The 14,400-nt window shown below is 31.7% G+C and overlaps 1 protein-coding gene across 2 annotated transcripts in view; it reads left to right on the plus strand.

Annotated features, from left to right (window-relative positions):
* Positions 1 to 14,400, plus strand: part of LOC130663870 (uncharacterized) — a 69,460-nt gene that overhangs the window by 42,751 nt on the left and 12,309 nt on the right. For both annotated transcript variants that reach the window (XM_057463396.1, XM_057463397.1), the window contains exons 3-8: positions 2,468 to 2,567; positions 10,011 to 10,338; positions 10,543 to 10,732; positions 10,796 to 11,017; positions 11,364 to 11,513; positions 11,651 to 12,002. In XM_057463396.1, coding sequence (XP_057319379.1) covers positions 2,507 to 2,567; positions 10,011 to 10,338; positions 10,543 to 10,732; positions 10,796 to 11,017; positions 11,364 to 11,513; positions 11,651 to 12,002 — 1,303 coding nt within the window. In that variant the 5' untranslated portion in view covers positions 2,468 to 2,506. The remainder of the gene's footprint in view (positions 1 to 2,467; positions 2,568 to 10,010; positions 10,339 to 10,542; positions 10,733 to 10,795; positions 11,018 to 11,363; positions 11,514 to 11,650; positions 12,003 to 14,400) is intronic.

Raw genomic sequence — 14,400 nt, forward strand, 5'->3', positions numbered from 1 at the left:
AAATTGAACTGAGGCTAAACTTTGAATTTATCATTGACCTTTAAAAGATCATCGTTAATTAATTTTTGAATTATTAAAACTCAATGGATTGAAAAAAAACTAGGGCAGAATATGTATTGTGTAATTCAATTACAATAAGGGCAATTAATTGACAAAGATGCGGTGATTCATTTAGCGTCCAAAGCACTACACTATCAGTAACCGATATATTGACTTGCACTTTAATCGTTTGCAAACGGAATTCGATGATGCAGGACGTAGACGGAGTTGATGCACAAAGGCATATAAGGAACCGCACGAATTAGATGATATGTTCTTCGGTTATCGATTTTCTCCTTCGTAACCAATAGGTTGTTGTGTTCAAATTTTATTGATACAAAGTGAACCCTTTCATTGCTAACGATTTCGCTATCGTACTCCAATAAATTTACTAAATATTTGGGTTTGGTAATAAATGTTATGTACACAGTAAAAAATAAATCGTCAAAGTGTAAAAAAAAGCGTATGTTAAAATTCTGTGTGCTTAACTTTTAACACTTTTGTGTGTCAATTTAACACACAGTAATTATTTTGTTTGAACTGTCGCAATCGATTGATTTTTTACACACAAAAATGTTATTTTATTCGAAAGTAACACTTTTTATATGTTACTGTCAAATCAACACACAAAATATTTTAAAAATAATGTCGGGCATCACAAAAGAATTATTGGAAAATTTTTACTTTTAACATATGCGTATGTAACTTTTTTTTAACACTCACAATATGTTAAAATAACACGATCCTGAAGTTACCAGACAATTTAAAATTTTTGAATTTTTTTTTGAATAATTAAATTTGAAGAAAAAAAAAAAACTAAAAATATGCACATGTAGAAAATTTAAAAACTACAAGTGAAATTTTTTTAAATATTTTTTTTTTTATAATTTATCGTTTTTTAAAAAATCAAAAAATTATTAGACGTCGGCTAATTTCAGTATCATTAAAATAACACATAAATAAGTGTGAAACGTTCTCTCTCAAAATGAATCAGTGAAAAGTGCTTCAAATCAGTAAATATTCACTGCGAAACAGTCCCAAGTATATCACTGATTCAATTAGTGATATACACAGAAAAAAAAAATTCTCGACTGAAGGTAAATATTCTTGATTCAAAAATATTTTTTTGGAGACCTAAATTTTCTCAGATAAAGTAGAAATTTTCTCCGACCAAGACGATTTTTTTTTAACCAGGACAAATTCTCTTGGCTCAAGAAAATCTTGACTTGGTTCCCGAAAACGTTTGTCTTCAAAAATATTTTCTTGATTCAAGATAAATTTTTTTTCTGTGTACTTGAGACTATTTATGCAGTAAATATTCACTGATTGGAGTTCTATTCACTGATTCATTTTAAGAGAGTTCGTTTTACACACGATATGCATTGATTTCGACGGATCCTTTTTTACTGTATAATTATTTAAAAATGCACTTGTCATATAAATAATATAAAATAAAACAGGCTTATAACGGGACTTGTGACTGCAGTCGACTGAAAAAAAATAGACAAATATAAGCCATAACCATTTTTGCCACTTCGAAGCCTCAAAAAAATTGTCCAAAGGTTTCGGCTCCAGCTCAAATTAAACGACAAATTTTCAAATCGTTTTAACCAAAAGTTTAAATTGAAACAAATACTCGAGTAAATCACACAAAAGGCAAATGACAATCTGTTGATTTTGGTTACTTTTCTCATTTTCTCAATGTCACTTACTTTTTTTGTCATTTTTTCGTATCTTTTAACTCCTTTTCACAACAACTTTTCTTTCTCTTTGTTGGATTAGAATGGGGCTCAAGAGCCGTTCATGCAGACTTAATCCACAAAGAATTTTCTGGACAGCAGACTTTATAAAGGGACATGCTTTAATCGTACCCAGAGTATAGAGTCCCACTACATAACTAAACGTAATAGTAAAGTCGACAATAATGACAAGAGGACAGGATGAGAGACTGATGCGCTTATACACTGTGTAATTTTGTAGCAGACAATTTCCTCCGTGTGTTGTCCATCACACGTAACTCCTTTCTTTGCATAGCAAACAATCGCTCCGATAAATTGCACGTGTTATACATATATATTTCTTTTGTAATAAATTGTGTTCGAATATAAAACGAATATAATCATCGCATACATACGATCTTGTTGTTAATTATTGACGCGACTCACGGAACTACACAATGAACTTATCAATAGAATGTTATGATTACGAGGATATAGTATATGTCGATGTATATATGTATGCCCAGTAATAGTTAATTTACTTGTGGTGTACTGCTGGTTTTCGATATTCTGATTAGCTATGCAAGACCAATTCCAGCCTCCATCAATCCAGAAACTGTGAATTGATTTTGATTGATTACACGATTATTTCATTTTAATATATTCTGTAATTATTAATAAATTAATTTATTAATTTAAATTAATTACAGGTGCTCTTTCTGGAGCTAGTTACCGATGAGTAAGTGGACATGAATTGGCCGTCCAAATGGTCGCCGTTACGGATTCTCATTTTCATTTTTCTCAAATGTGGTAAGAATTTTTTTTATTATTTTTAAACTAATTAAATTCTTTACGTACTAATAACTCACGGATTAGGTGATAAAGTGACGCAATTTGTATAAAATATTTTTATACTTTTATGAATAGCAAAAATAATCTCGAGACTAGATGAGAATCATGACACAAGAAAAATAGTTTACTATCTACACGACAATTGGGTAAATTTTTTCTCTCAGTTTAAATGGATCACATATTTCACGAGCTTACATTGAAATTGTATGTATGTCAGACAGCTTTTTTTTTGTTTTTTATTCAAAAATAAAAAGAATGATAATCATAATAATAAATGAAAAAATATATTATACTTTTAACAATGAATAAAATTAAATAAAGCTCATAATCGTAAGCTTGTGATGTTTGTATATATAAATTTACTCAACGGGATTTAGTTTGTCAGAAAAGAATAAAATTTTCTCGTAATCAGCAATAAGCGAATTACCAAGTCCTCATACTTCTTTTGACTTTTACAGTTAAATTTTCAACTTTCTTCTATAATGCTTATGTATATATATGTATATATAAATATGTAGGTGGATATACCGGCAATGCGTACAACAAAGGAAACAAAGCAAAAAGTTTTAACGACTTTAAGGTACGGGAGTAACTTCTGTTCACTCTTTTCTCTTTTGCTTGTAAAATCTCTTTAGAAGTATGGAAAAGATGAAAAGAAAATATATATATATTTGTAAAAAAAGGTTAAAATAGTTGTAGTGAGCTTGAGAAAGGTATCGTTCAGAAGTTAAGTCCAGCAGCAGGTGCGAATTGACTTCCGTTTTCTCACTGTTTTAACGTCTTGCAATAATACTTGACCTCTTTTGTCATAATTTATACTTTATTTCGTAAAAAACTAAAGCTAAAGTATGGTTTGTAATTTATCAGACTGACAGAATAAATAAGCCGCGATTCTTGACCTCAACGCGGGCTTATTCGCTTTTAAAGTTCACTACTCTTGTGTGGAAGATGACGAGAATAAGTAAAGAGAGCATAGAGGGAAAAAAAGAGGAAGCGTTGAGATGATACTTGGAGATTGAAAAAGATAAAAAAATACAAGCGGTTCGAGTAGAACAGCCTATTGTGTTTTTTTGCTTTCAGAGTGTGCTTAAGAGATACAACTCTTGGGAATTCCGCAAGCTTAAAGCGACTCTCGCATTTTTAAAAAAATTATTCGTTAAGTGCCAAACTGTATTGTAAAGTAGAACAAAGTACATGCAGAAATAGATGCTAAAAATCACAGCTAAAATTTTTTTTATCATTTTTTTTTGCCCTCGGGATATTGAAAAATTTCGTTGTTTTGTTCCTGAAATTGTACCGATCCGGATGGATTTCCTCCTCGAGTAAGAAACAATATTGCCGTGGATAAAATTTAAAATATACAATACCTCGAATTCTTTTTCGTATATTTATGGTAATTTTATTTCAATGTAAATATCAAAAATTTAATATTTGTTTTTAATGATGAAAAAAAATTTTTTTAAATATACATTTTTTATCATCGCAATGTATATATATATATATATATATACGGATGGAAAGATTATTAATTTTGTAACGCCTCTCTAGTACGCTGCGTAATCTCCCGTGAGATGAAGATTCTGCCGGAAACGTATATATTTTATAAATGTATATTACAGGTATTACATATTTTCAGAGCAAAAATATGTATTTAATTATTTCAGACGTGAAATATTGTGGCAACTTTAAAAGTTTACTAATGCATTTAGTTTTTGATTGCTCGAGTCAACTGAATGCTGAATTCTCCATTTTTAGCTTGAGGTAAAATTTCAAGTATTCCTTAAAGTTCATAATCAATAAAAATTGTAAATAAAAAAATTTCATAACGTAGTTATCGTACAATCTGTTGACAACTAACGACATAAGTAAAAGCGTAAAAAGTAAATACTTTACTGCGGGCTTAGAGTCTAGAGTTCAAGAGGACAAGTTTTTTCAGAGCTTTAGTGAGTGGAAAAGGTTCAGGTACCGGAAACTGTTGGAGCTGGTAGTCGAGTGGTTCGTTGATCGAGTGAAAAAGTATTCCAACTGATGCCAAGCTGTACAGACAAGATGAGAAAATGTGTGGTGACTATAAGCTGAGACGAATGTCGTACAGGAAGAGTGTCGCTCGTAAAATTGTATCCCTCGAGGCAAGCTCAGGATGATCGATGTCTCGTTTTAAACCTTCCATTCCATTCCTATCTGTTCGACGTCCACATCTGAAATATTTTTCCACCATATACCATATTCGACATTGTACTAGTCTGCTCGTAGATATCTCGTCATATATGGACCTGAAAATGCATATCAATGTAATATGTATAAAACGTCGTGAAGCATCACGTCCACACGTTTCGTGTACGTGCGTGTAGTGCACTCTGTCACGCGATCAAAAAGTAAAGTATTTTATGAATAATAAACTCTGTTATTATACATATGTGTACATATATGGTATATATAATGAAGGCGTTGTCATGGTATAGAGTAGGGTGGGTTGAAAAAAAACTTTTTTTTGTTTTTCTTAGCATGGGGGTAGAATTTGTACCTTAAAAAGGAAAAAATTTTTCAAGAAAAAAAAAATTTTTTACTCAACATTTTGAGGTGGCCCACTCGTTTCTAAAATAAATAATCGATCAAACGAGGTAGTCCCAACGAAAAAAATTACATGGTGTTCTAGAATCTGTAGAGTGTCCCCTTGAAAGCTAATTGAAAGTCAGAAGTTGAAAAAAATTTTTTTCCTATTATTTTTGTAATTTAAGTAAAAAATTCAAAAATGAAAAGCATTTTCTTTTGAATTAAAATTAAAGTGAAGTAAAAAAAAATCACATTCGACAATTATTAGACGTTTTCCACGATTTTGGACAAAAAAAATTTTTTTCGTTGGAACTATCCCGTTTAATCAATTATTTATTTTAAAACCGAGTGGGCCACCTCAAAATGTTGAGTAAAAAAATTTTTTTCTTGAAAAATTTTTTTTTTTATAGGGTACAAATTCTACCTCCATGCTAAGAAAAACAAAAAAAAATTTTTTTTTCAACCCACCCTAGTATAGAGTAGTCAAATCTTGCATTAAATCGGAGCTTGGATTAGAAAATGACGTTTCGTTGTACGACGATGTCAATTGTTATTTTGTTGTGGCATATGTCAAATACAAATTTCAAGTTACAAGTCTCAAGTGTCACTCAACTAAATACACTCTCCATAAACCACAATATCCATCATTTAAATTACATATCATAGTGATCGATCATTACGTAAAGCACGTTTAATACTCTCTCGTGGCCTTTTATTTACATCGCTAGACAACCCAACACTCAAATCCATATCCACACCCACACCCACAAGTCAACAATTAATTCTACTGATGAGATATCCGCTCGAGAGGCAAACTAACTCTCGAGTGCATTCAAATGAGCAGTATGCGCTTCAACTTTAGATGTTTGTCAATTGTCATTTATTAATTGCCGCCTGAAACACTATACGAATACATTGACTAGGAATCAATTATCAAAAAGCAGAGATTCGTTGATTGGATTTTAAATATAAAGTCTTTGAGATTTCTGCACATGTCAGACATTCAGGAATTTGTTCAACTTGTGTTACTTAATTTTTTTTGTCATCGGTGTAGATTTCTTCACTCTCGATTTAAGTGTCTATTCTTCTATTTTCTCGTATTACGCGACGTGACTTTTAAAGGTTTCGGTTCTTAGTAAGCTAAGAACGGGATTAAAAATGGCTTCGTTTACAATTTAATCTATCATTGAATTTATAAAATAATTAACGATGACTGGAATTTGACATTAAACTCACTTAAATTCTATTAACAGAGGTATATATTTATTGTGCTGGTTAGTCAAACAGAATCTGAGGGCCTGAATATTGAAAGCATTACCCGCATTATCGTAATATCTTCTCTAGTTCCCGGGTCTAGTGATCTGAGTCAAGAGATAACGAGACTATTTGCTGGATTACCGGTCCATTGATCATTGATTTTGGTGTAAGCTCGACCGCGAGATTAATATCGTTGGGTTTATCGTTAGAATTAACCGTATCGAATCATCACTTGTGCAGAAACCAACAGATTATCATGTGCATCCCTCTAAATAATTCATTGAATTAGTTTTATCACATCCGTAAACCCTCAGAGACATTATTTATTTTACCAGATATATACTCTCTTTATTACATTATCGAGAGGAAAAAAAATTGCAGAGTCACGCAACATCTCACATCAATCCGTTATATTTGATTATACAATCCTATATTTTTGTTACCGTAAGCTTTTTTTTATTTTTTTCGAACCCCAATGGAATCGATTACTCATATAACTTCATTTTAAAATTCAACCTATCACTCACAATATTTTCTACCAATATATATTTCCGCATTAAAAAAAAAATCAAGTGTAATATTTTTAAAAAATAAAAAATAAAAGTTTGTTTATTAAAAAAAAATAAAAATTTCGAATTAAAATTTTTTATCTCGACCCTCATGTCTCGTTTTATTTACGAACCAATGTAACATTTTACGACACCTCGTTTCCTCCGAAAGACCTTTTCTCTTCAGCAAACTCGTCCATACATATACGAGCGTGTTATACTACTCTAGAGACCGAGGAGTCTAAGACATTTTCTCTGGCAATTTGCACCTTGCCCTCAGTAGTAAATGATAAAGATAGAGATAGAGATAAATGTGTAGACCGAGTTTGACTCTGAAACTCTGAAACTCAGACTTATTGTATCATATATACGGATACATTGAAGACTACTACACATATATAGCAAAGCCTTAGTCTCTCTTATTCTGCTCTTAAAGCTTAGATCAATTGAAGCTCCAGGAACTCACGAGAACAGCAACTCAGATAGTAGAAATACCGTACCAGAGTTACTGCATCTTTCAAAGCAATACCCTGGGGGTAAACGTCTTGACCGTTGTATCAAGCTTCTGAGAAAATACAATCGATACTCTTGTTCGCTGCGGTTTGTTTGTTTCCTCACCAGACAAAGGCTATCCACAAATTTATCCCCCACAGCAATTACAATTGTCGTTATTTTATCAATCAATTTAAACAAACTGCATATTATAATATTTTTTTTTACCCATACACAGTAAAAAACGAATCGTCAGTGTAAAAAAAAGCGTATGTTGAAATTTTGTGTGTTGAATTTTTAACACTTTTGTGTGTCAATTTAACTCACAGTATTTATCTTGTTTGAACTGTCGCAATCGATTGATTTTCTAACACACAAAAATTTTATTTTATTCGAAAGTAACACTTTGTATGTTACTGTCAAATCAACACACAAAATATCTTAAAAATAATGTCGACCATCACAAAAGAATTATTGGAAAATTTGTTACTTTTAACATATGCGTATGTTACTTTTTTTAACACTCACATGTTAAAATAACACGATCCTGAAGTTACCAGACAATTAAAAATTTTTGAATTTTTTTTTGAATAATTAAATTTGAAGAAAAAAAAAAAACTAAAAATATGCACATGTAGAAAAATTAAAAGACTACAAGTGCAATTTTTTTAAATATTTTTTTTTTCATGATTTGTCGTTTTTTAAAAAATCAAAAAATTATTAGACGTCGGCCAATTTTAGTATCATGAAAATTACACATAAATAAGTGTAAAACGTTCTCTCTTAAAATGAATCAGTGAAAAGTGCTTCAAATCAGTGAATATTCACTGCGAAACAGTCCCAAGTATATCACTGATTCAATTACTGATATACTTGAGACTATTTATGCAGTTAATATTAACTGATTGGAGTTCTTTTCACTGATTCATTTTAAGAGAGTTCGTTTTACACACGATATGTATTGATTTTGACGGATCCTTTTTTACTGTATAATTATCTAAAAATGCACTTGTCATATAAATAATATGAAATAAAACAGGCTTATAACGGGACTTGTGACGGCAGTCGACTGAAAAAAAATAGAGAAATATTTGACATCGGCTAATTTATGATACTGAAGTTAGCAGACGTCTAATAATTTTGGGATTTTTTTTTAGACGATAAACCATAAAAAATAAAATATTTGAAAAAATCGCACCTGTAGTTTTTTAAATTTTCTACATATGCATATTTTTATTTTATTTCTTTGCAATTGATTTGTTGAGATACAAACGTTCAAAAATTTTTAAATGTCTGCTAACTTCAGGATCATGCTAATTTCCGTATCATTAAAACAACACATAAATAAGTGTAAAACTCTCGTTTTACACACGATATGTTGATTTTGACGGATCCTTTTTTACTCCGTAGAATAACACACCTACACACAGAGATTTGTATATATTGTATCTGTATTTAAATGTCTGTATAAGCAATTGATTAATCGGTTGAGGTGTGCGAAGAGATTGCATTCCCATTGGGATTCCAAAGGCATTGGCGATGTCTCAACACACAGCAGTATTACCATTTGGTCCATGTCATGTTACGTTGAATGATCATTGTTCTCCGGGTACTCCTCACGACTGAGCTTACCGTGTCCCGACGCAGTACTTGCCTGGCATATCCTCATGATAGATAGCAGTCCACTGGCAACCTGGCTTGCTTGTCCTAGCTTCCACAGAGCTCTACATACGGACACAGCTCGTCTATAGAACATGCACATTACATCAGTGTGCATCGACTATCTTGCTTGAGCTCCTTCCAATTCAGTTTATGGCGAGAATCGCATTCACTCTTGCTCATCATCAGCCATCCGCCACCCACCATCATCCAACCATCAGCAATCTATTCGCCGTTATATATATTATCCGGGAATGAACATTTATCGTGCTTACCCGGGTGACGCTCTCATCGATTGGTCAAACATCCAATTACTCGTTCGTTTGCTCTTTTTTATTATGTACATATATTTTTTTTACATCCTATGAGAACATTTTCTGGCTGAGCGAGGATAGTAAACCGTTGGTACTTTGATGGTTAAATGAAATCGCCGAAGATTGCTTACCTTCGGGGATTATCTCCAGACCCTCCAACACTCGAGACTCGGGAGAAAATTCAACTTTAATGGAGATTACCGAGTTGTAATTTATTGAAGATTTTTTTTTTATTTATTTTTGGTTTATTGAGGTCAAAATTGATAGCTTTGTAATTTTATTTCCCAAGCTGACGTTAATTCTTACACAGCAACAGAGTTACACGTTGATGATGCAGCGGTACAACCACGGATCCGCTTATTTTATCGTTTTGTTCCCAACACACCCACCAGTTGCTTTTTTCGTACTCGCCAATTCAAACTCTATTTCTCGTGGCATATTGAATTTTTTTAAACCATTTTTTCATTTTTCTGTCTCATTATACCGACTCACAACCACGGCCATTAATTTTTAGCTTCAATAACGAGTGAATTTATTATTTATTAATAAAAAATATTTAATTTTTCAATTTTTTGAAGGCACAATGGAACCAATATTGGCGATGGAAGACTCCTTCTTCTCAAGACTGGTAGTTGCGGCATCTCACACAGCTCTATCTGGGGATCTGGCAGTGTTAATTATAAATTTATCAGCTCTAGACCACATGAAAACTACCACGAGTACTACCACAACGCAAATACCGGAAATTTCAACCGTTGGCAAGACAAGTACGAGAACAAGGACGAAAATTACAACGACAACGACAACAGAGGAGGCTGATATTGTTATGGAACAAGAAGAGGAAGACGATAATGATGATTATGATTCTTGGCAACCGCAACCTGAATATGATCCTTTTGTTTTACGGTAATTCAATTTAATTACAAACTCAATTAATATTCCATTTAAATTCTTCATCATTATTTTCAGTAATAATATTTGGTAACACTCTTGTTATTCCTGTATTGTCTCTTAAATAAACATCAAATATTAAAAATATATATACGCTTTTGTATGTTTAATACAATTTTCAATTAAAACTATTAATTAAATAAATTATTTAATTACCAGAGTCATGCGCTTGGATGGATTTTCATCAGAATTAATTGGCGAAGTACCAATTGAGACTTCTACATCAGTTGCTAATATTTCACTCTCAATTCCCTGTGGGTTTTTTTCACGTGGCGGTGCATACTCATTACAATTGCAGCGTAAATCAGTACCGCCAAGTGATAAATTTATGGATACAAATGGTGTTCAGGTATTGACAATAAAACATCATCATCAATAAAATAATTCAAATAACGAGTAAATAAATTTAAAGATGAGGACAACGTTGGACGTGAGATGGCCCACACCCTCGCTGACTTTAGAGCCCCAGCATTTTAATACTTATCCAGACCAACCAGTTCTCGCGACACTCGAGTATACAGGAGTTTCGTGCTCGCCCGCAAAAGGAATTCCTGAAGACACGTACTCGCTCCAACTTATCTACTGCGGTGCGAGTGTATTGTCATGTGATCCGCGGAATAAAACCAACATACAGGTAAACCGGCGTAATACAAGTTGTAAAAAATAAAAAAAATAAAAACACATGCCCCGAGCATGAAACTGGTAATCGATACTTACACTCCATTTATTTAACGAGAATTTCGACAAGTATTTTAAATAAATTTTCGCTCCAAAGTGACCTAAAGCTCATGCAAAATGAATTAGTTGGTTCATTTAATATTTAGATCCTAATCAGGCTTACGTACAAACAAACAGACCAACGGACCAACTGACCAACGGAAACACAAAAATTAAGGATTAAATTTTTTTTTTAAATTTGCCTCGAATTAAATTTGTACATAATATATTTAATATAAAATGAATGTGAATTTATTTAACAGATGCTTTATTCAGAAGAGATAACAGGATTTCCATTACAAAAAATCCTAAACCTCCGTTGTGAATTTTTCGGCCTCGCTGGACACTATGCTTTGAGATTGAAACCGTCTGACGTTAATTCAACAGCACCAACTACTAGTGCATACATTAAAGTTTGTTTTAATTTTTTATTTAAAAACTTTGTCTATCCTTTTAACTCTTTCTACCTCAACTCCGCTGGCTTTAAAATATATTTTTAATTCCGTCGACTCAAATACCTGGACATTTATTCTATTTAAATTGTTTATAGGTAGAAGTTTCCAACCAGTATGTATTCAATGTTCACGCTCGTTCTGTTTATCCGTGCGACGGAAGTTCCGGAGGTCTGTCGGTCCTCTTCGAGTACCCATCCTGTCGTCTTCAAGGCGACCGTGTACGTGTTTACGGTCGTCTGAGAGCCGACGTTGCCTCGCTGGCACCACCGTCGACTCTCCACTACGTCGCTGAATTAAAAGCACCACCTGGTAAACACACACTCACCTTTGACTGCGAAATATTTACCGAAAAATTCGTCGAGTATTGCTTCGTATACGTCAGTCAAGCTATCAACAGTGCTATGGCTGAAGTTAGAGTCGATTGCATTCCCACGTTTCCCATTCAAGGTAAATTGCTTAAAGTTTACTACTCTTCACTACCCTCTTTCATTACTTTTTTAATTGCAAATCTTTTACTCAATTTTCCCTTTACTGCCAATAAAAAAAAATTCCTACCAACAGCTGAGTAAAAATTTTATTTATTAATCAATATTATTCACATATTTTTATATATATGAGAGGTGTTTGAAGCGAATAATTCGAATTTCCCATTTAAATAACACGGGAAATTTTTTTTTTTTAACTGAGTATTTTTAACTCGTTAACAAATTGATAGATCGAATAGACTAATACATAATTTTGTAGGAAATTGAACGTTCTACAAAAAAGGTCATCATTTTTTGATAAATCCATCTGTTCAAAAGTTATTAGTGCTCGAAGTAAGTTGGAGATCTTTTTACTTTTCCGGCGAAACTATCAGACTTATCACAAAATGTTATAAGATCTTTTTTGTTGACAATTTTATTTTCTACAAATTATTATCAGTAAAGTTTTTTCAAATTCCGCATTGTTTTCTAATTATTTTCATTTTAATTTCAAGCTTTTAAAAAAGTGGTTCTGATCGATTTCAAGAGCTCGACATTGAAATGAAAATAACTAGAAAACAATGCGGAATTTGAAAAAACTTTACTGATAATAATTTGTAGAGAATAAAATTGTCAACAAAAAAGATCCCACAACATTTTGTGATAAGTCTGATAGTTTCGCCGGAAAAGTAAAAAGATCTCCAACTTACTTCGAGCTCTAATAACTTTTGAACAGATGGATTCATCAAAAAATGATAAGAGACCTTTTTTATAGAGCGTTCAATTTCCTACAATAATATGTATTAGTCTATTCAATCTATCGATTTGTAAACGAGTTAAAAATACTCAAAGTTAAATAAAAAATTTTCCCGTGTTATTTAAATGGGAAATCGAATTTTCTTACGCGAAAATTTTTTTTTGTGTTGAACTATGATTTTTTCCACATGCACTTAAAAAAAAAATGTTGCTCCGAAATGACGCACCCTAATATATATATATATATATATATATATATATATATATATATATATATATATATATAAATGTTTAAAATGTTTATTTTTATACAAACGAGCATCTCATTTGAATTCACTGAGTAAAAGCAATATCGTTGAATCTAACTCTCTCTTTTACTACTCACTAGGTTTTATCAAACAAGAAATACGACGAGAATGAACGTAAAGCGAGAAGTATATACAAATATATAAAAGATACTACTTTACGTCACTTAGATAAATAAATTTTAAAGAGTAGTGAAACAAATAAATATAAAACCGACAAAGAAAGACTGAAATAACAACCGAGTCAGTCATTAAGCTACAAGAGTACTCTATAAAAAATTCATTATTTTAGTCTGAGCCTTTTTTTTTGTTATTATATTACTTTCATTTTTTATTAGTCATTTAGTTTAAAAGTTTCATCACAACTAAAGTACTTAGCTTTATTTTTATTACTATTTTTAGCAGTACATTTTTTAATATTCAGTTAATCCAAGTTTAATATACATCCGAGCGGCATAGTCACTACACTGCGAGATTGTGAAAATAGTTTTTAGTTTTTCATGAAACACCGATTGGCTATCGAACTTTGTGCATTTATCAAGAGCCGCGATCGTTGACCTAAAATTAATCCTCAAGGGAGGCTCAGTACTTCATCTTGATCTATACTACTCGTCAGTCTGTATATAATAGACTGCAGATTCTTAATGAGAGACTTAATTACGGCTCAGAAGTGAGCGAAGACCTTGCTATTACTTTCCTTGTCGATTAAATCTGACACTCTGCATTGAATAATGGTCTAGGTCTAGGGCTTCTCTAAATATATATCTATATAGTATGTCTTCATTATCTTTCATTAATTAATTAAACGCGATACCGTAATTTATTATTATATTACACAGTCAGATATTAAATATACACATACCGACCCGAGTCGAAATATTAGAACGTAATTTGAACGATTTTTTTGTATTTTGGTTCGTAAAAAATTGGTAATTTCATGAGTTACGATTTTAGTTTAATGATAACATTAATTAATTTATTTCAATATTTGTAATCACAATTTTCATCACCTTGATATCATAATATATGAACAGATATACATAAATATAGTGTTAAAGATAGAAGTATGAAACTGAAAAAATTTTTTTTCAAAATACGAATTCTTTATTTAAGAGCCAGAAAAGCGGACGACAAAATTTTAGGGAATTGACGTGATTATAATCCAGGAGTACAAAATCGATGAAAAAAATTTTTTGTCAAATACGCTAAATCTTTTTTTTTTTTTTTAATGATATTCAAAGTAAATAGAAGAAATTTTCAGTTACCGCTGAAAAGAAAATTTTTCATTTCTGCGGGCAAAGTGGGGTAAAAAAAAAAATT

This window comes from Microplitis mediator, chromosome 2 (assembly GCF_029852145.1).
Source record: "Microplitis mediator isolate UGA2020A chromosome 2, iyMicMedi2.1, whole genome shotgun sequence".
In the NCBI taxonomy this organism is placed as follows: Eukaryota; Metazoa; Arthropoda; class Insecta; order Hymenoptera; family Braconidae; genus Microplitis; species Microplitis mediator.